The sequence below is a fragment of the Pholis gunnellus genome (assembly GCF_910591455.1).
Source record: "Pholis gunnellus genome assembly, chromosome: 3".
Lineage (NCBI taxonomy): Eukaryota > Metazoa > Chordata > Actinopteri > Perciformes > Pholidae > Pholis > Pholis gunnellus.
Window position 1 is genome coordinate 3,256,708 of NC_136529.1, and position 22,659 is coordinate 3,279,366.

Here is a 22,659-nt window from a genome sequence, read left to right on the forward strand (position 1 = left end):
GATCTGGATGGATGTGATGTGGTGCCGGACTTCAGTTGTGCTGGAGACGGGAGGTGAATGAGGTAGATGAGAGCTGGAAGCTGACAGCAGCAGGGAGGAACAGTTTTGCGGAGAAATCTGATTGGTTTAAGTGAAAGAGTGAACACCAGTCAGCTGACTGAGTTGGAGGCAGGGAGAGGAAGAGAGAATAAATAAATAGAGTCGGCATGAAGACAATGCTTACAGAGTACTATTCAAACCAAAGATCTGCAGTCATTTTGACAGATTTCCAGTAGAATTGAATTGAAGAATTGTCAAGAACACAAATGACAACAAGTGGATTTGTATTGAAAACAGGTGCAATCTTGACCCTGTGATAAATTGTTATCTTTTCTCAAAAGAAACACCATTTATTTAATAAGATGAGTCAACAGCTGAATAGATGACTCCTCTACAGAAACATCATGGAGGCTTTACATGAAGGGATGCCTCGGAAGTCACTGTATGTAGCTTCACAAAACAATGAGGAAGAGGAAATCGTGTGCAGAGAGCGCATGCGTATCACATCTGACCCCGTAGTTACACAATTGTATGGGAAACGAAACTTAAATTTTTTGTTGTCGCGAAAAAGAGAGGCTCCCGTGCTCCGGTTCAGGGAGGGGCCGACTGCACTCCGAAACCTCTCAGCAGTGATCCAGACGATGCTGCCGCTGCTCTTCATCTGCTCTCACAGCTACCTTTAACATGGAGGACATCTGTGATATTAAAATCTTCATGAAGATCAGCCTAATTAACGGTAATTATTAATACTAATATTATTGTTGTTGTTATGAAGTCATTATCATTACGCTATATTATTACTATATGTGTTATTATTATTAAGAATATTATTATTAGTAGTAGTAGTGGTAGTAGTAGGAGTAGTACGACTACCAGTAGCAATATTGTCAAAATAGTGAACTTGACTGACAGTTACGGACATGGGTTTAGAATTGTATTTTGCATCAGCCAGCGATAAATAGTTTATTTTGAAAATCTTGGTTGTTGAATTTTAGAATATGTGTTTTACTATAAAAAACAAAAAAACAATTAAAAGATAATTCTGCAGTTCGAAACCCACTTTGAACTCAATCACTTCCTGGTAATTCGAGCCGTTTGAGCCGCTGACTTCATTCTGTGAGTCGGTGTTGCTGCCTTTGCCTATGGTTAAATGGGGAAATGGGCAACTGCGCCATCTAGTGGACACAATATGCAAGCTGCGCGTAATTGCCATAGCAGACAGTGGGAAATAAAAAAAACAATACTTTGCCTTGTTTAATAACACTCGGTCGGTTGGATGATATGAAGCATTCATTGTACCAGACACAGTTGTACTAAGCGTTGTGGCGTAGCACAAGAAACAAAAGAGGAAGATACTTGTGTGTAAGTGCGCGCGCTAACGGACACCTGAGCGGAGGTGAAAGAGGACAGGAAGCGGAGCGACAGATGCGGTTGGAGGTGAGCACCAAGCCATTCTATTACTCAAACAACACTCACACAACTACAGCAGCTTGTCGCGGGTTGCATTGGAGTTGATTGTTATTTTACAGTGTATCCAGGGTGGGAACACACAAAGAACCTGTCTCGCAACCAACCTCCATATCTCTATTACGTTAGCTAACTTAGCTGTTGTCCCGAGGTCTCCGTCTCACTTTAGGACTGAGGCCAAGTCAGACACTCGGATGTCCGTGAAGCCACACTGACATGTTAACAGTAACTGGCTCACACTGTGGCAGCTAGCTGAGGCACTTCCCGTTGCAAGCTCAGCTGCCACGACTTTCTGCGTCAGACAGTCGCCACTGTTTGGGAGAGGTGCTGCTGCAGTTGCCGGTTTTAAGCCTTTCTTCTTCGTAATTTGACAATATGTGACAATACATTAATATCCTTAAGAGTATTGAGATTGTTGTGCCAGACTCCGCAAACTGAAACAGATCAACAAACTCAAAGTGGTGCAAAATGATTAGTCAATAACATGAATGACTTCCCTGAGAGCACGTTTGAACCACTTTTAAACGTCTTTTAATTAACCATCACCGTAGTTATTTTAAATTCTTGTGAACTTAAAAATGCAGCAAAATATGTAGCAATTTAAATTCATAGTAACAGTTTCCACTTAAAGGACAGAGAAGACCACGTGACACAGGCAACAATTCATTTGTATTTAATTTATTAAGCAACAATTATAATACAAATATAAGATGAACAATGTTCTTTGAAAACGACTGCAAAGAAATAGAAAATGCATGATTGTTGACAGTGCAAACAATAACACAATCTCTCTTTCATTCTTTAAAAAAAACACCCAGAAGCCAGTTTCAGATGGTCTGCCATCTGTAAATATAACAAGTTTTAAAAAGAAATATCCACTTTCGAACCAATTTTGAAGGCTTTTCCCCGGTGACCACAGTCGTTTTTTAATTGTCTTTTCAACGGAAAAATGCTGACTGGGATATAGTATTATACTGTACACTGTTTGTATGTTTTGACCCTCTTCTTGTTTGTACATCACTGTTTTACTCACTTCCTCCACATCTCAACTGTATACAGACACACTCGCTTTGTGTCGAGTATTTTAGAGGTGAAATGGCCTAAAAACTCACTTTTATAAGGTTGGGCTACAGCGACAGCCCATAAAGACTCTCCAACATTAACTTACACGCATGTTTATGTTAAGCTAACATAATAACTTAAAAAATATGCGGTTAGCATGAAGCCTCACTTTTATTTGGTCAGCTCGTTCACTTTGCTCCGCAAGTCCGGTTCCCGAGTCTCCGAGAGCCAAAGTTCTGACGTGAATTTTTACATGAATGTACAGACAGACATTACGACGTCCTGGGAGCTTCTTGTTGGCAGCACAGTATATAGTTCCATATTTATGACATTTTATATAAAACATTAAATGCGTTCATATCACGTCTTCGTGTAGACCACATTTCAGCGACCAGTGTAATGTGACTTTGAAGAAATACGATCAAAGTAACCAATATCATCTCTCTTTCAACCTACAACTGAAGAAATCATCAACATGTTCCAACGTATTGGTGTTTTGTGACACGTTGATGTTGTAACTGTTGTAAAGACGGTGAAAACAGGTCTTAGACGTTGAGACAGAATATCACCCAGTTTTTAACTAACTCAACGTTGAAATCCTGGTTGGTGCTCACTTGGTTTCTGATTAAACATATTGAGCACATTTCTCATCATGCTTTCTTCTCTACTGTTTTCTTTTTCAGACTCATGGAAGCAAAGATGGACGTGTATCAGACTCTGGCCTTCAGATAAGGCACAGACAACTTGATCCAGCTATATTCTGTCAGAGGTCTCTTCGTTATTTGTGCCTTGGCTAATCAGACTTGTAACTGAATCTGGCTCTATTGTGACTAGCTGCAATCAAAATACTACAATCTGCAGTTTTGAATCCAGGTGCTGACTTCAGCATTCTGATTCTGAAGTATCACAATGTCAGCTAGTGAATCCAAACTGGCTACTCTTTCCTCGACACATGACCTCAAACTTGCATGCACTCGGTGCTCTGTCAAGGAGAAAGAAGTTACGTATACGTTGAAATCGGTCCTCCACCAGTGTGCACGTGATCTCTTGTTCTGCAGAGCCAAAGGTGGCAGCAAATGGAGGCCAGTCTCTAAGCGGCCCACGTTTCCGAATCCGAGTCATTATGAGAAATGCCACTTCTTCGCGGAGGGCTCTGGATGCACGTTCCACAAGAACCGGTGCACCTTCGCCAGAAGTGACGAGGAAGCTGCCATTTGGACGTTTGAAAGGCACCACAGGTTAGACCACGTGCTCCTCTATAATCTCATAGCTCAGTCTGAGGGAGGAGCTGATCTGCCTGATAATGCGAAACCACTGAATAACCTGTTGGCAATTCTGGATTTGAAGGCTGTGTGTAAACAGTGTTCTGTGAAAGAGAAGGAAATAACATACTCAGTTCAGTCAGTTGGTCACAAGTGCAGTAGAAATCTGCTTTTAGCCAAAGACAAAGCCTCCAGTCAGTGGAGGCCTGTCTCTGAGCGGCCTACATGTGGACAGTTTGGCCGGAATGTTCTTTACGAAGTGTGTAAATTCTACGTTGAGGGCTCTGGATGTACTAAACACGGTCAGGGATGCACTTATGCCAGGAGCTATGAAGAGGCCGTGGTATGGAACTACGTTAGAGTCAGAGACATCCATCGAGACGAGTTAATCAGACTTATAATTGAGTTTGAAATGATTAAGATGACACCCGAAAGTGCAGCTGAAAGCATACGCCAGCAGTTTTCAGGCGAATTCGTGGAATTATGCAAGGCCTGCTTTCATGATCGCCCACAAAAACTGACGACCAAAAGGTGGAATTCCACTTGCTCAGCAGATGCAGCGCACACTTGGGACCCAGTCTTAGTTCATCACCTGTCAGAGAACAGCAGAAAGCACATCTACAGCCAGGTGCGCCCTCTTCTCCAGAACTGTCAGTTTACGTTCTGCAGCCACGTCAGGCAAGGCAAGCCCTGCTGGCACGAGGCCGGCCACTGCCGGTCTGCCCAGAGCGAGGTGGAGATGGCCGTGTGGAAAGCGGAGCACAGTGGGCTCTTCGTGCGGCCTCGCCTCCTCCAGATGAGCCAGCAGGAGCAGAGGGAGCACAGGAAGAAGGTCACCATGTACTGCAAAGTTTGCCACCTGGTCCTCCTCTCTCCGGAGAGCTTCTACAAGCACTGCAGCTCTTTGGAGCACGCCCGGTTACTCTCTGAGGACACCATCACCAGGTGGAGAGGACGACAGCCCCCACACAACCACCGATCTGACCTTTGGCTGTGTGAGAGGTAGACAACTTGCTTTACACGTTTGACAACCACATTGTCGATTCTTGTGAAATGTTTAATTACTTAACCCATTTGTTTTTTCATACTGATATCTGTTTTATTTAGCTCGAAGGACAAGGCTAGTGATACAAATCCCATGAAAAGGCCAACACCAGCATTGCTTTATTCTGTCATAGCTTCTGTGCTCTAAGCCCATTTATTCCGACTGAAGACATAACTAAACATTTGTTGGGGACTATTTTGAGCGAGGGATTAATCTACATTTGGTGCGCTAGTGCAGTCATTTCCAAAGATTTTTTTAGGATCGCCAAATAAAGTAGCAGAATATCTTCCCATGTCTTTTATCTAACATTTATATATGCAGTACACCTTTGAGCCACACGAGGGAGCTGATATTTCATAAAGTTCTGATAACTGTAGTCTACTTATAATGTTTGTAGTGGTTGATTTTCGTTGTCGATGATCAGCTTCTTTGACTTTTATGATTTCTGTTAAAACTTACGGCTGGCTCAGTAACGGTTCACTATCTGACTCGTGGTGAGACACCACAGGATCTCACTATTAGGAACTCAGTAACAAACACCCGCAGAACACACCAGAGATTGGATTTTCTTCAGTTCACAGTTTATTTGCATCACAAAGTAAACCGAGTCAACTAACCTCACAATAGAAATGTACATCACTTTATACCCTCACTATGAAAGGCTAGAGTACATTCTGTTTGTTTAGCTGATGAGAGGAAATGAAAAGAATTAGATAGTCTGTTAACTCTTAATTCATTTTATTAATTTGGTCTCATTTATAAAGTATTTAACATGTGTATATGTTTAACACATGCATTACACAAAATTGTTATACATCAAACGTATATCTCTTCAAAATGACTGTTTACCTGTTCTAGATAATATAAGGTGATGCGGATGGCAGTAAAAATATTCTTTTTGAAAAGTGGGTCCCAAAAAAATACAAGTCTGGGATACACTGCTCTAGTGAGTATTTATGGCAGCAGGACAGTGTGTGTGGGATTGAGTCTCGATACACTACACCAGTGGTCACCAACCTTTTTAAGCCCAAGATCCCTGACCTCTGCCTTGGTGACGGGCAAGATCTACTTATTGAGGCGTTGAGAGAAAAAGACTGTCCAGACTGTACTTACAACTATGGCTTTTTATTTGGCCTAATTGTAATTGAATGAAATCAAACACTTTGGTCCAGCTTTCAAATTGATGTGACCAAGAACACACTAAATGACTTCATTTCAGTGCAACATAAAAAGGAAATTATTTGTTAACCGCACACAATATGAACAAGAAAAAACACATTTGCAATGAGCAGGCTGGATGAACGACCAATATTAACTGTTGTATTTATCAACTGACGTTACAACACAACACTGACACAATTCTCAGTCAGTGCAACTAATGTAAGTGCAGTTCAGCTCTGTGTCCCATCACAATGCCATCAGAAGTCATGTGACTCAAGTCAGTGTGATGCTGTGACTGAACACTGTCTGTGAGTGCCTTGTAGCTCGGCTCATAAGCACAGACAGCCAGTCTGAGGCAGTCTGTGAGGTGTCTGTCTCCTTACCTCCTTATCCCTCACTCCCTACCCTGGTGTTCTCATGTTTCCTTACCTCCTCATCCCTCACTCCCTACCCTGGTGTTCTCATGTTTCCTTACCTCCTCATCCCTCACTCCCTAACTGTCCGTGCTGGATCTGTCCCCGTTGTTTTAAAAAGCTAAATAAGTTATTAGCATGACATCATCCAGCTAGCCAAACCTGTCTGGTACAGCTAGTAGAGAAGCTTCATGTTCTGCTTCCCTTTCTCGATAGTCTGCTGTCTGATTGTGAGGTCAGGCTGATCTGGGTTCAGCTCTTTAACTGCAGAATCTCCGCCAAACTTCTCCTCTCAAACGGGTCTTGGAGGAGCAGTGCTCGCGCTCGCCTGTAGAGACTTCTCCTGACGAGAACGCGCAGCTTGGGGCCTAATCGTTTTGGCCCCACTCTGAATCTATTTGAGGACACTGATTGGCTAAATTGTATGTCACTCATTTATATCTTTAATCAGCAATTGGCTAAACTGCTTCATAGACCCGCCTCGGTGGGGCCCACCAGTTTCGCGTTCTGAGACGTGCACACAAGCGGAGATAATGAGCAGACAGGCTGCAGACAAAATCCCCTTCAAAATAAAAGCACAGGATCGCGATCGACGGGTTGGCGACCACTGCACTACAGTTTGTGTGTTCATGGTAATGAAAGAACATGTCACCCAGCGTGGCTCACTGATGGAGCTCTATGGATTTGATAAGAAGGAAAACTTCCTCAATCGCCAACAGGAAAAATCAACTCATACAGACAACACGGTTGAAGAGGTAGAAGATATATCAGGCTTTGATACAATCATAACACTTGTTGGTGTTTCCTGGGATTTGTTTACAGTAAGAAAAACATAAAACATCGACAGACGTATTCTTTAAAGAGCAAAGTTGTGTCTCAGCTGCACTTAAGTCGCTAATTGTAAGCAAATCCAAACTAATAGAGTGAGGTATGGGAGATATAAAATGCATAAATGAACACAGATCAAACGTCAAAATGTAAATACAACACTCATTGTTAAATGTGTTTGACATAAGTAAATGAAAAACATGTGGAAATGATGATGATTTAGCTTTTTGTCTTTAATAAATGATTGCTGTATGTCCATCTCAGAAACACCTCCTCATGGTGACAGTACTTTGACTTTAGTATCAGCAGGTCTGTGCTGCCTTCTGCTGGGCAATACTGACACATCTTCACAGTTTGTTCTGTGTTTGTAAATGTATTTTAATACGACTTGTTACATTTATCCTTCATTCAGTTATTAAAGACAAAATGACTGTATAATTGTCCTTTTAAACATCTGTTTTTTTTTCATTTAATTATGAAAAGGACAAGGAAATCCATGTAACAATAGGTTTTTTTAATTTTCTTTGTTTGAAAAGTTTGAAAAGCTTTTTACACAGAAGGGAAGCTAAATGGTAATACATCTTCTGAGAAACATTAAGATGTCTTTTTATTTTATGTTTTCTTACCGTTTCAAAGTGGTAGTTTGATGGACAGTTCCTTATTGTATTGTTTTGTGATAATTGTCCTTTCATCGTAGACCACAAACGTGCGAATACGGCAACAAGTGCCCAAGAGCTCATTCTGTGGAAGAGCTGCAGGAGTGGGTGATGCGTGCTGCAGAGGAGAAGGAGATCAGACACAACATGGGAGCCCAGGGTCTCATGTGCTACAATGAAAGGATCTTAGAGGAATACAGAAAGAGCAGTAACGAAGTACACATCGTGAGTATGAGGCTTTTTTTCGGTTATCTTTGGCAAACAGTTTATCCTGAGGTCATAGCACACTTTGTCACTCCCCTTGAGAAAAAAAACCTGTAGGGCTGTCAGGCCTGAAAAGACACACACAAACAAGACAATGCTGTAAAACATTTACACATCAGAAATAAGATGGGGATGTAACAAGAGCAGGAGAAAAAAGTACACCGGTCATACAGTACGCAGTCTGTCACTGATGCTTTTGGGATTTTTCTTAATTTCATAAACTACAGTAGAGATAAAGATGCCTGACTGAATTAGGACCTAAAGCATTGTGGGTAAATATGAGACTACCGGAGATCCTAATCTCTAGGTAAAGTTCAGAGCTCATAATATATGAGCCCCGTATGATACTTTGATATAGTCTCTAATTATTTTAATTAGTTTAGTTATTGATGCAGTTTATGTGAATAGCTTCAGTATAAAGATACAGGTACAGATTAATATAGACATAGATAACTTCTGCTTCCCAGAGACCTGCAACACTGTAGAATTCTCCCTTTCAATCTCTCATCATCACATTAAGAAAAAGGACATTTTCAAGCCCAAATTGTCTCAGGCCCAACGATATCAAAAGCTAGATATCATTCAGGCGTAACAATTAATTAAGCAAGTTTGTGACTTCTAACGGAAGTTGGTTAGTTTTGTTTTTTTTACATTACTAACTGACAGTTTACTCTTCAGTTTTTCACCGCCATAAGTCACAGTATGTTAATTCACTATTTCAACAGATATCAGAACAAGTTGACGATGTCAGCATCTCTTGTGATAAAGATTTAACTGTGGAGTGTGAACAGATCAATACAACACTGCAGTGGAACTTCCAAGTTGAAACAGAGGTAAGATGTTTCTGTGAAAGTGCATGACAGAAGTCATAAAGAAAACAGATGTTTCTTGTTAATATATATGAGCATATATAATCAGTCCAAACCTTAAATAATAGTCGCTTAGAGAATATTACATCTTAGCTATGACTATGAGTAATAATTGAAATAGGAAAAGTCTGAGTAATAAACTGAAATGACATTGAGGTTTTGTTGGTCCTCAGTTGCCTTTGTGTTTCGAGCTGAGGTGGGAAAGTGCCCAATCTGGAAACACTGATTAAACTGCGTGTTGTTTCCTTCAATATTCAGTTTTATTGAGCAATCACTGTGGTTGTGATCAGTTTAGGAAAGAGGGAAAAAAGAGGATGAGCAGGAAAAGGTCCTGCATTCACTGGCAGAATCTGTAGGCATTTCGACAGGATTTTTGGCAATGGAAGCATTTCCGTTCATAGTCCGTGTAGTATTGACCAATCACGGTCGCGCTGCGCCTAAAGTACAACCGAATTGAATTGTGTGACTCGCCGTGGGGTGTGATTTAAACAGCCGTCTATGCAGATTACGCATTACTAAACACCACAGAAATAGACTTCTCACTGTCTTAGTGTGGACTGATACATTACTAAAATGAGAGCGCATCTGTTCCAGAGACATGCGAAGTGAAGGATGTCAAAAACGCTTCCGAAAAGACTTTCATTGGGGATTGGCCATAACATGGGTCAGCTAGGTAACAGGTCAACAGAGAATACAGTCAGGCAGAACTTTTTGGACCGAGGCAGAAATATGGGTATTTACAAAAATAAGAAGTGAATTGCTGTGTATTAGCCTAGCCACTCTGTTACTCTTCTTGGTGTCAGTGTAGCGATCACACAATCTTCATTGTCAATTGTCTTTTCTCGTTCATGTCCTGGAAATGTTTTGGTATGCTCATTTGCCACTTTTCTGTGTGTACAGAGACAACTTGTGCACGTGGCACTGCTGAAGCAGGAACCGGGAGCTTCATTCACCCTTGGTGACCTCGGTTCTGTGCCCTGCATCCACTCATCAGGTAAACCCTTTCTCAGTGAAGACATGACCTACAACATCACCGTGTCCTTCACATCCATCAACCCTGGCCTGTATGACCAGTGGCTCGTGCTAGATTTTGACATGAGGCCAGTGCTGTTGAAAAAACTCAGAGTAAGAGTAGGCCAGCTGTCACTGGATGACGTTGAGCAACCAACCTCGGATCGCAGAGCCACCCATCAAAGTGCAGAGCGTTGGCATCGAGGGAACAGGGTTATCATCCCGTGTACGTCCAGGACAGAAGAACAGGAGGAGCTGTTAAAGGAGTACAAGCCTCCACAGATTAGCTTCCAGTATAAATCCTCCCACAGCAGCCAAACACCTCTGAATAAAGAGAGCTACAAAGACAGAATGCACCACTTCCTGTACAGTGAGGAGCGGGCAGAGGACCAGATTGTTTCAAGGTAATATGCTTATCTTTAGCGGTTTCCTTTTATAATGTTTAGAATTTGCACATATGTACAGACTCTAAGGGATTCTTTTCTTTTTTACTTTAGACTAAATGTTCGTGGAGAAATTACAACAATGGACACGCTGAACAGTACAAAGTTTGACATGGCGAGGGCTCCTCTGGGAGAACTGTTCTGTGCTGTCTCAATTCCTTGTAACCTCACACCAGACACCCCTGAGGGACTGGCACTAAAACGAAGCATCCAGTCTGGCCTGATAGCCCCCTTATCTTCAAGTGGTTCAAACTCCAAGGTTTACGAAGCCATCATTCGGCAAGACAAAACCAGCGAGAACAAAATGTATTTGCAGCTGTCTAAAAACTGTTGCTCGGATCTCACACTCAAAAGCAATGAATCGTATCAAATGGAGGTGCAGTTTCAGCTCAATCGCCACAGCTTCTGTGCCATGCACAAAGCCGTGGACCTCCTTCCTGATACAAAAAGAGTGCTACCAGATCTTAAAAACTGTGCAGTTCCTGTGAATAACATCCACTATGAGAAGCTGAATGCAAAGCAGCAGTCAGCAATTGACTTCATCACAGGTCATTCCAATGGCCAAAAATGTGTGGCACCACTCCTCATCTATGGACCGTTTGGAACTGGGAAAACATTCACCCTCGCTACAGCAGCCAGAGAGCTTTGTAAGCAGCCTCACAACAAAGTGCTCATTTGCACTCACACCAACAGGTAATATATATTATTGAAAATGTGATTAATGAAATATTGATGATTGAGTCATATGGACATGTGCTCCCCAAGTATTTTTTAAACTTTGCTTGATCCTATTTCATATAAATTACACTGTATATACATTGCACATCATAGTTTAAATGCTAGATATTGCCTAAATAGCGAAATTATCTTTTAACCTCTTGGCGCAGAAACCAAAATGTAATGTTAAACATTTTTTGTTTCCTTTCAGTTCTGCAGATCTGTACGTCAGAGATCACTTACACCCATTCGTCGACCAGAAAAATGATGAGATGAGGCTAATTCGAATAAAAGCAAACAGTAAAAGTGCTTTGTCTGCCACAGATAAGATTACTCAGAAATACTGTTTGCTTTCGGAAGATGGACAGTTTCTACCACCTACAGAAGCTGTCCTAGATTGCCACAAAATAGTCATAACCACCACGACAATGGCGAGACATTTTCATGACCTAAAGCTCCCAGAGGGATATTTCACCCACATACTAATTGATGAAGCCTCTCAGATGCTGGAATGTGAAGCCTTGATGGCCCTTGGCCTTGCTGGACCAAACACCAGAGTTGTTTTGGCTGGGGATCACATGCAAATGGGACCCAAGCTTTTCTCAGTTGATGATCATCACCGTTCAAATCACACACTCCTCAATCGCTTGTTCCACTACTATCAAGGCCAAAAGTGTGACGCGGCCCAGAACAGTAGAATCATTTTCAGTGAAAACTACCGCTCAACCAAAGAAATTGTGGAGTTTGTGTCCACCCATTTCTACGTTGGTAAGAATGATTTTATCAAAGCCACTGGAAATGTTCCGGCTCCTGAAAATGGCCGTGCCCTAAAGTTTCACCATGTCCGGGGAGAGTGTCTGTTGGACACTGGGTCCATGTCTTGGTATAACAAAGACGAGGTTGGCAAAGTGGTTGAAGAAGTAAAGGAGATTCTCAAACACTGGCCACAGACCTGGGGGACCAAGGACCCCAGCTCAATCTGCATCCTATCCGAGGGATTTCAGGTAAATAAAAACTTTTTAGTCACAAGACGGAAACACAATTAGATCAATGATACAGTGAAGATTTCTGCATGAATGTATTTGAATTGTCCCGTTATATATGGTCAGAGTTGTAATGGTTCAATTATCTCAATTGTGTCTTCCTATTATTAGGTTCGGCAAATAAGGACAACACTTTCAAGAAGAGGCCTTGCTGAAGTCCATGTTGAAAATCTTGCAAATGTGCAAGGTAGTTTTAATTTAACTTAAAGAACTCCTGGATGATTATCCTATTATGCTGCTCATGAAGGATGGCTAAACAGCGCACCTGTCTGACTATTTCAAGAGGCTTTTTTGTACTTTAAATAAGAATTTGTTCTTAAGGACTTGCCTGGTTAAATAATGGTTAAATAAAAAATAAATAGATAAATAAATATATTCATATGATCTTTTACCTAATTTAATTACCTAATGCGAATTGTCTTCATGTGTTGACAGGCAAACAGTTCAGGGCAGTCATCATGACAGCTGTGCAAACTCGTGACAGCCTCAAAACATCTCACCTGCCTGGTCTGGAGCTGTTCAATGATGCCCGTGTGTTAAACACTGCAATGACTAGGGCTCAGTCCCACATAGTTGTGGTGGGAGATGCTGCTGCCCTCTCTTGCTTTGGAAAATGCTCAGGGGTCTGGAAAAGCTACATAGACCACTGCATCAGCAACAACAGTGTTGCACCGCAGCATTTCACTCAAGATTTCTTTGAAAAAGATGTCATGGAAACTGCAAGGTTTCAAAAGTCTGAACATGTGGATGAGAGCAACACTCTCAATGATGCAATTCTTCAAGAGTTGAAAGATGAATACGAACAGCTGAAAACAGATAATAGTTCAGAAGAAGACAGACTGAATTTTAAAGACTTGGACAACCACAAGTCAAGATCATCATACAATGTCAGTGATGTCAATACACACCTTTTGGAGTTGTGTGAAAAACAACCAGAGGTGTACATTCATGGACGGTTGGTCAGGGAGACATCAACCAGAGGTTATGTCGTACCATTTCAAAAGCCCAACAAGCGTATCAGCATCGAGGGAAGGGAAAACCTGGGTAAGGTCTTCAGTGGGGACGAAGTGGTCGTACAAACAGCAAGAGTGATCAGCATCACTAAGGAAGCTGAATCGGCCCGTGTACTTGTGTGCCAGCTTGAGGATGAGGATCACAGCAAACCGAGACAGAAGTCGGACGACAAATTTGTCAAAAGGACAATGATGCCCATTACAAGATCTGCACCCAAAGTACGCATACTGATCGGCAAGAAAAGACGTAACTTCCTTCCAATATGGGAGCAGATAGATGGAGAGTGGACACCCACATCATATGAACGTCTTGACGAAAACTTCATACAAAACAATTTATTTGTGGTGCAAGTGATTGGCTGGAAAGAAAATTGTTATAATCCATTGGGGAACGTCATAGCTATTCTTCCAATCGGAAGTTCTTTTCCTGCTGCACTACAGATCCTGAATGAAGAATTCAAAGTTGCACCCAATACATGTAAATCGGATGAGGTACTCTCCTCCAAAGATGAAGACAGGACACACAGACTGGACATAAGTGACGTGTTTACTTTCACTGTTGATCCAGAAAATGCAAGAGACTTGGATGACGCCATCAGTGTCAGGGAAATTGGAGACCATGAGTATGAGTTAGGAGTCCATATTGCAGATGTGGCAAGCTTTGTGAGTCCAAGTGGTGAATTGGATGAGGTTGCAAAACAACGTGGCGCTACTTATTACTGCAGTAGTGGAAATCCTGTGCATATGTTCCCCAAAGACTGCACTGAACACTTCAGTCTTCTGCCATTTGAAGGTCGCCGGGTGATTTCATTAATGGTCAAAGTAAAAAAGACAACAAATGAGATCATTGGAAAGCCCAAATTCCAGCTGTCATGGATCAAGTCTAATCAGAAGTTGTCTTATGAAAAGGCAGAGGGCATGATCACCAAACGATATAGAGACAGACCTAGATTTGACTCTGTAGAAGACTGTGTCACAGTGGCTTATCGTTTCGCAAAAGCCCAAAGGAAGATTAGACTTAAGGATTGGGCTTACTCTCAACCTGATGATGATAGATTGCCTGGAAAGCGCAAAGCCCATCTGATGATTGAAGAGCTGAGTGTGTTGTTCAATACACATACGTCCAAGGATTTGATTGGTTTAAAGAAAACCATGAACTGCACACCCCTTCGTTGTCAAGCAGAACCAGATCCTGAAAGGATCGAAGAATTCAAGAAGAAATGCGGAGGATTAATATCACTGTCTTTTCATGTGCAGAACAAAGTTGACCACGACGAACAAGCCCCAAACTGTGAAAACTTCTGCATACTCACAGAAGTGTGGGAAGATATCCAGGCAGCTGCCAGATCCGATGATATAGACAGTATGGTGGACCTGATTGCTGCAGATGACATCCACCCTCTGCTCCAGCCAGTCATTGATCAGTTTAGGAGGTGCCTTAGTAAAGCTGAAGTCCTCTGTTCCAACTCTAGCAAAGCACAGGTCGGGCATTATTCTCTGAACGTAAGATCCTACACCCAAGCATCCTCACCAATACGGCGGTACATGGACATCATCTTGCAGAGACTTTTGCACTCCATCATATGCAACAGGGCTGTCCAATACACTACCTTTGAGATTGAGACTTTGTGCAGTCAATTTGAGGAAAACCTTAAAGCTGTCAAGGCGTATGAACAAAAAGCTGAGCAAATCCATTATGCAGTGAGCATGAAAAAACAAAGTGCTTCAAAGCTAGCCTTTTTTGTTAGTGCCCAGAGAGACTGTTTAGCAGTAGCATTTCCTTTTAACAAGAATGTTTTTGCAGAGAGTGAATCAATTATGTACAAAGATTTACAATTGTGCGACCAACCAGTTTTTGATGACACAAACGACTGCGTCACTCTAACATGGAAAAAGCGGATCTACGCAGTTGACAACATGCAAATCCACCAAGAGCTGAAAATGCCAGGCTGTGATCCATGCGTTGAGCTTCCACTGATAGTATGGAAGGCCATTGTTGAAGCGGTTGACACAAAAAACTGGGAGCATGCAAAGTCTCTCACAATGGAGGCTCATACAAAGCGCCAGGAAAAACTAAATATTCTGCCACAATCAGCTGTGGTGCCTCATTCCAAGACTAACTCATGTACCATTGAGAAGCAAGAGGAACAGAAGGAGCATGAGGTTGTCATCGAGCTCCAGTTGCAGAGAGGTGACACTCTTCAGATCCAAATGACAACAGAGATAAAAAGAGGTTTTCACATGCCTGCTGTTCAGTTGGTGCGCATTAAACCAAAGTTTGAGATTTGTGTGCACCATGTCCACAGCCCTATCACATGCTTCTCCAGATCTGCAGACGATCCATCAAGGATGTTTTATAGCGACCCCGGAGAGTACGTACGGATCTGGAAACCGATGTGTGAGATGGAATCTGCTTCCATTGCAGTGAATGAAAGTGACAGCATAGTCATCGAGAACCTGGTGGTAAACTTCATTCAAGAGCAGGAAGGCACACTAACAGGAAGCTTCTTCTTACCAGTGGCATGGATCACTGAATGGGCCATTGAATGTAACCTGTCGAAGTGCTTACTGTGCATAAGGAAAAGAGGTTTGACTTCAACCCTGGATAATTCTGCTCTGGTGGACCCCAAAAAGTTTACATGGGTAGCCCATGGCGTCACAAGAACAGCAGAAAAACAGAATAAGCCTCCAAATGAAGGAAGTACAGTGCAGTTCTATGTCAATCACCTGCCGATGGAGACCATTCCTGACTGTGTCTTTCAGAGAAACACTTGTTTCACAGTGGAAATCATCCCAAAGCTCCTGCCTGACATGTAGGTACAAGTGTAGTTCACTTTGGCCTTACTAGTGTCACATTGCTAAGTTTGACTTTTCATTCTTTCTCTCTCTAATTTTTGCATTGACATTGAGGTTATACGTTGTTAGACGTTTCTTTTTCAGCTTCAGATCAAACTGTTGGCATGCACTTCTTTTCTTTTTGTAGCCGGAAAGAAAAAGCTGTGACGAGCATTCCATCTGCATGTGATCTGGTCAAGACTATAGCTCTTGGAAAACACATTCCCAGAGAGGGTATGTCCATTAGTCCAGTTGCACTGTCTACTGCTGTCTACTGCATAAGATCGAATACACATAACATACGTTGTACATTCCTACTGTGTAGTGTGTTTTAAGTTTAATTCAATTGCTTTTTGTTTTGCATGCAACAAATCAATTTGTCATTTTGTCTTTGCAGTAGGACCAAGGTGGCACAGCGCGAGGAGAGAGTTACCAGGAGGACTGCCAGAGTTTAACATCAGTCAGCGTAACGCTGTGGAGAAAGCTCTAAATCACACCTTCACACTCATTCAGGGACCACCTGGTAAGAGCTGGAACTTACATTCTCCCTGATGCTTCATATTTTCTGCAAAGGCTAGCTCCATTTTTTCCCATTTGTCTCGTAGGAACTGGAAAGACAGTGGTAGGTGTTTACATAGTCTTCCGTTTCTTTGAGCTGAACTCTATGTACCCGAGGAAATTGGATGACCCAAAGGATGAGGACAAGAAGCAAGTCATTCTCTACTGCGGCCCGTCCAACAAGTCTGTTGATGTCGTTGCAGGCAAGTTACTTTGTTTCTCTGCTTAAATTTCAGCATAATTTCTTTCTGTTGCTATAACCCATGATTTACTGTTATAACACAGAGTCCATGTTGAAGTTTGAGAACAGACTGCGGCCCCTCAGGGTCTACAGCCAACATGTGGAGATGCTTGATTACCCTTGTCCAGACAGCGCTCTTCAGTTTTCCCGGAGGTCACAACGCCAAGAACGTGTCAAACTGAAGCTCAAGTATAATAATCACACCAGTAGATGAGATTCAGTCTTTAAAGTAATGTTTTTAATTATTAACCAACACTGTCATATTTTCCATGGTTTAAGGAGCATCACACTGCATCACCGCTTGCGGCAGGATGAAAACCCTTTTTCGGATAAAATAAAAGATTTTGATCAACGCATTAAACTTGCCCTTGAGAAAAAAGGAGAAGAACTGACTGCTGAAGAAGTGAAAGAGTAAGTTCAGATGCACTGCTGGTTTAACAAACTTTAAAGCTATATGAAAATGTCACCTATGTATATACTCACCTTTACTAGTTTTTACAAAATCTTACCTTTGTGTTGGAATAAACTGTGTTTTCAGGTTTTACAAAAACAGAAGACTTCAAGGATAACTACTAACTAGTTGGTTTGGCGAATAAACATTTGGTTAGCTTCCCCACTTCCATTGCTCAGATCTGACATTTTTGTTTGGTTGTTTCATTGCACATTATTTCAGCCAATATTCTGGCCAAAATCAGATTCCAGGATGACCTAGTCACGTCATGTGCGAACGCAGAATAACTGAGACGTCACACATAGTGCGCTGTCGTACGGAAGTAAACATGGAGGCCAATGAAGTCAGTTTTTATTTATTTTTTATAAAGGCTTTTTGTGGAGCAATGGCTGCTTCTTCTTTACGGCAGTGTGTGGGAATTCAGAGTCGAAGCCAGGATTGAAACCGATTTCATCCAACATTGTACAGAAGAGTCACCCCAAATACTAACAATACAATAGAAATGCTGTCCCTCCACTGACTACTCCATCGCAGCTGTCTTCCATGTTTGTATTCACCGAGTGATCCCCCCGCCATCACAGAACTGTGACGGATGTCGACCTAGAAGGACGTAAAAGTCGCATGAATTCCGATATGACTGTTTAATCGGAGGTTGCATTTCAAAAAGGGCAACCACATGTGAAAGTGGACCAAATTAGAATGGAAATGATCAGATTCCATCTGTTTCACATATGTGCAAAAAGGAACAGATTTGCGCCACTTTTGCCTGGCGTCTGCATGAAGACAATCCTTATGTATTGTGTTAATGTTCAACACTAACTATGGATTGTTTTTCTTCCTAGATACAAAAGTCTTCTCAGAGACGCTGGGAAGTATGAGCTTGAACGGCATGACGTCATACTGTGCACATGTGCACAGTCGTCCACCCCGATATTGACTACCACAGTCAGTCCACGCCAGATCCTCATTGATGAATGTGGAATGGCCACCGAACCCCAGGCCCTGATTCCATTAGTCTGCAACAGACCAGAAAAGGTGTGCTTTCCATTTCACAATCAGTATCCTGCTCGTGCTTTCCATTAACACTCTAACAATGCCACTATGCTAACGATGAATGTTGCTTTCTTTGTGTATTGATTTATGAAATACTGCCCGGAAACAAAAGCTGAACATACCTAGTGATTTGATCCTGGTCGCTATCTGATGCAGGGTAAACTAGCAGTTCTCAACCTTATGTAACTTAAGGCCCACCTCTGATTGTTAAAAGAATATTATGGCAGAAAACCTTTCAACTAGCTTACTATTGCTAAATTAAGGAGCATATTTAAGTTGTCCGGGTGTAATATTCTGCTTCCCCTCACCATCACCGCCTGCCATTATGAATCTGAATTGAATGTATTCAGGGTCATATTTCCTCATAAACACTCTTTGACTGGTGTAGGGTTGTCTCCCACTCCCATCACTTTTTCATTTCCAAAAGCGATCCATTTTGTGTCACTACATTGAAGGGAGCGTTAGCTAGCTAACAGCAGCAAAACACGTATATGTCTCTACCTGATGATGTGTCGTGATTGACGTGGTGATATTCAAACGTAACTGGTCATTGAAATTATGCTTTGTTTGAATGACTTTTGATGTAATTAATGTAATCATGTCTGTCTCTATGGAGCCAAATCCAGGTCAATAGTTTTGATCATTTGAAAAAAAATGTTGAACCTTAAAGTTCAAATTGTGGTCTTGAACATTGAAAAATACAGCAATGTATTCAAAATAAAAAATAAGGAAAAGGTTTTATGGGTTGAATGTAATTTTGATTCAGTTCTGGAATTGTTTTGAATAAAATATTTATTTTCATTTTTCACTTTCATATATATTTTGATATTTGAGGTCTTATATTTTTCACTTTCAGATTTTATATTTTAAATTTCAAATCTTTTTTTCAGTTTCAGATAGTTTTTTTTCAGTTCTGACTTTTGACCCTGATCTGGCGTGGTGGGCGTGGCATCAACTGAGAGGGGCGTGTAATCATGAGTGACAGCATAACAAAGAAGGCTGACGACCTTCCTCAACCACGTTGCCTTCAGGTAACGTAGGCACCGCGAGAATTATGATTCAACACTTTCTATACACCATATTCACGTGAATTCAGTGGGGAAAAAACTCTGAGCCCAGCTATCCTGAGAGAAACTTCGGAGGGAACCAGCTACTGGTCCGATTAGTCTTTCTTAAACTAAGCAGGATTCCCTCAGTAGCGGTGAGCGAAGAGCCCAGTGCCACATCCCCGTCCGACGGGCGGTATGGGGAAATGTGGCGTACGGAAGACCGCTCGTGAATATGGTGTATAGAAAATGATGAATCATAATTCTCGAAATGCCTACGTTACCTGAAGGTAATGTGGTTGAGAAAGGTGATTACAAGCCCCTCTCAGTTGATGCCACGCCCCCCACGTCAGATCAGGGCCAAAAGTCTGGACTGAAACAAAGCGATCTGAAACTGAAAAAAAGATTTGAAACTGAAAATATCAAAATATATATGAAAGTGAAAAATGAAAATAAATATTTTATTCAAAACAATTCCACTTGAACTTTCAGGTTCAAATTTATTTTCAAATGATCAAAACTATTGGCCTGGATTTGGCTCCATATGTCTCCAGGTTATTTTTACATGGGACTGCCCTTGTTGCATCATCACACTAGTTATTGACTCTAATGTTTTAAAATATCACTTTCAGGTTGTTTTGATCGGTGACCACAAACAGTTGCGACCCATTGTGAAGCATGAGCGTGTGAGAAAACTAGGGATGGCCAAGTCTCTGTTTGAACGCTACTATACAATGCACAAGAGGAGGGCAGTGATGCTGGACACCCAGTACAGAATGGTGAGAACATTAAAGATCCACTATATATACATACAGTATACAGTATATTCTATATACATGAATATATGTAATTACTGCAGCAATATTGTATTACCATATGTCTTGAGTTAAATATTCTAAATTGTAACCAATAACTATCAATTATCTGCCTTCATAGCATGAGAGCATATGCAAGTTCCCGTCAGAAGAATTTTATGAAGGAAAGCTGAAAACTGGGGTGGAGCAGCCGAGCAGCGTCCTGCGTGTTGACAACAAGACAATGCCAATCGTTTTTGGGGACATCATTGGCGAGACCGTCAGTCTGGTCGTCAGCACAGCCAAGGGCAACGAGAACTCTAAAGCAAACAAGGAAGAGAGAGTCAAAGTGGTACGATATTGGGCACCCTTGGTTTCCTTGTTGATTTTAAACAGTGATATTAAAATGAAAGGGTAAGAGTTACTAAAGTCATTAAAGGTAGGGCTGGTAATGTTGAGAAACCACCAAAAGTACGCTACATTTTAAAAATTGTCCAAACTAAAGAGCCGGCCCAGTGTTACCAACTCTTTTCAAATAAATTTAGCTAGCAGCATTAGATCCAAACTTTACTGGCAAAAAAAGTCGGCAACACTCATCCCATTGGGATCCCCCAAAATTGTCATTGCTGTGGGGATGTAAAAACAATTTCAACAACTATAATAAAAAGGGTTTTGAAGAAGATTACCAACCTTATCTTTGACCTGTTAACCCTTTATTAATGCTGTGTTTCCATTGAAGTATATTTATGCACATTTTGAAGTATGGCATTTCAAAAGCTGTATGGAAACGACAAAGTTCAATAAAACTTCCTCAGCTGAGCAAACAGGTTTGTATGCTCTCTTGAGATGTTTTCTACCTTATTCAAAATAGAGTTGATGCGCCAAATAAAAAATAAAAAAAACGTTTGTGCTGAATAAATTCCCACAATGAACATTTAACTCGCTGTATGCTTCTTCTTGGATATTTTGGACAACATGAAGCATGGCCAACACTAGCTGACATGAGAGCGTAATTATAGTTTGATGGACAAGGCAATTTGTTTCGTAACCTCTTCTTCTACTCTGTGTACCGGTGGATTACAGCCATGTGTAGCCTACAGCGCCAACTTCTGACCAAACAATGCTGAAGCCGAGTTCATTCGATTCTAACCAGTTGATGGAAATGTTCCTAATTCGCATTACTTTTTTACAACATTTCAAAACTTCGCTGACACTTCGCTTGACAATTGAATGGAAAACCGGCTAGTGACATGATTTATTAATGCTTTCAATCACCGTTTTTTGCTTTGGTCCTTTTGCAGGTAGACATTGCTGAAAAGCTGGTGAAGGATGCCAAAATCGAACAACAAAGCATTGTTATTCTGACGCCCTATAATGCCCAAGTGTCAGAAATCAAAGATGAGCTGAGGGAGAAGGAAATGGATCAAATCACCGTGACCACAATCACTAAAAGCCAAGGTAAAGTAGCTACACTACAATTAAAACATATCCCAGAGTAAAACTGCTCATTCTGAAGAATTGCTTGTAACCAGTATGTTTGAGCTTGTCCCACTGGTACCACTATGTCCTGTCCTGATGGGCTGTTTAAAGCAGTGTGTCATATTTTATGACCACTGCTTTAACGATTGTTTAACGTTGGCTCATCATGTGACATGCAACATTTTGTCTTCTAGGAAGCGAATGGCGCTACGTCATCTTATCCACAGTGTGCTCTCTGCCAAGTAAAGACATTGTGAAAGAACCAGACGGTGTTTGGTTATCCAAACATCTGGGCTTTGTGGGCGATCCTAACCAGATCAACGTGGGCATCACCAGGGCCAAGGAGGGACTGTGCATCATCGGTAAGATACTTATTTCTACGCTTACAGCTCAAAGCTCCTATGTAGCCTCATAACTCAGATGTCTCTGTCCTCTCAAAGGGAACCAAGAGTTGCTGAGCTGCAGTAGAACTTGGGGGAAGCTCCTGAGCCACTACAGGCTTCATAATGCAGTGACAGCTGCAGACAAGATTTCAGTGTGTTGTGCCACATAGCTGAACTCATCCATCCTTTATAAGGGACTGGATTTCTGTAAGTAGCAGACCAGAAGAACAGAACAGCACAACTTCATTAAACATGTTTGTATTTTAGGTTAAGTCTATAAAGTCGTTTTGATGTACTCTTTTTACAGTTTTACAGTATATTTGAGGTTTTTGATATTGTATTTGATGTGCTCTGATTTTCCTTGCTATTTAATATAAATAGCAAATCTTACAACTTCTAGATCAACTGTACTGTGCTCATTTCAATTCTAAATGTCCAGGTTCAAAGACTGAATAGTCTGGGTTTTTTATGTTTGCATTTAAGAAAGGTTGTCTAAGAAACGTTTGCCCGATTGTGTTTTGATACA

At 41.4% G+C, this 22,659-nt stretch overlaps 1 protein-coding gene across 1 annotated transcript; it reads left to right on the forward strand.

Annotated features, from left to right (window-relative positions):
* Nucleotides 1–674: 674 nt before the first annotated feature.
* Nucleotides 675–22,519, forward strand: helz2a (helicase with zinc finger 2a). The gene is made up of 20 exons (XM_079156978.1): nucleotides 675–775; nucleotides 3,252–4,832; nucleotides 7,975–8,158; nucleotides 8,923–9,030; nucleotides 9,967–10,481; nucleotides 10,575–11,213; nucleotides 11,449–12,241; nucleotides 12,392–12,467; nucleotides 12,716–16,106; nucleotides 16,277–16,362; nucleotides 16,526–16,651; nucleotides 16,734–16,889; nucleotides 16,972–17,116; nucleotides 17,207–17,338; nucleotides 18,221–18,413; nucleotides 20,110–20,256; nucleotides 20,414–20,623; nucleotides 21,573–21,729; nucleotides 21,945–22,112; nucleotides 22,191–22,519. Exons 2-20 carry the CDS (start codon nucleotides 3,478–3,480, stop codon nucleotides 22,301–22,303), a joined length of 8,694 nt encoding a protein of 2,897 aa, XP_079013104.1. The 5' UTR covers nucleotides 675–775; nucleotides 3,252–3,477; the 3' UTR covers nucleotides 22,304–22,519.
* The last annotated feature ends 140 nt before the right edge of the window (nucleotides 22,520–22,659 follow it).

What these genes read in the sequence shown, in the direction of transcription:
- helz2a (XM_079156978.1), top strand. Translation starts at nt 3,478, where the DNA reads ATGTCAGCTAGTGAATCCAAACTGGCTACTCTTTCCTCGACACATGAC. An exon ending in GACCTTTGGCTGTGTGAGAG is followed by an intron (nt 4,833 to 7,974) that starts GTAGACAACTTG and finishes CTTTCATCGTAG; the next exon opens with ACCACAAACGTGCGAATACG. An exon ending in TCCTATCCGAGGGATTTCAG is followed by an intron (nt 12,242 to 12,391) that starts GTAAATAAAAAC and finishes TCCTATTATTAG; the next exon opens with GTTCGGCAAATAAGGACAAC.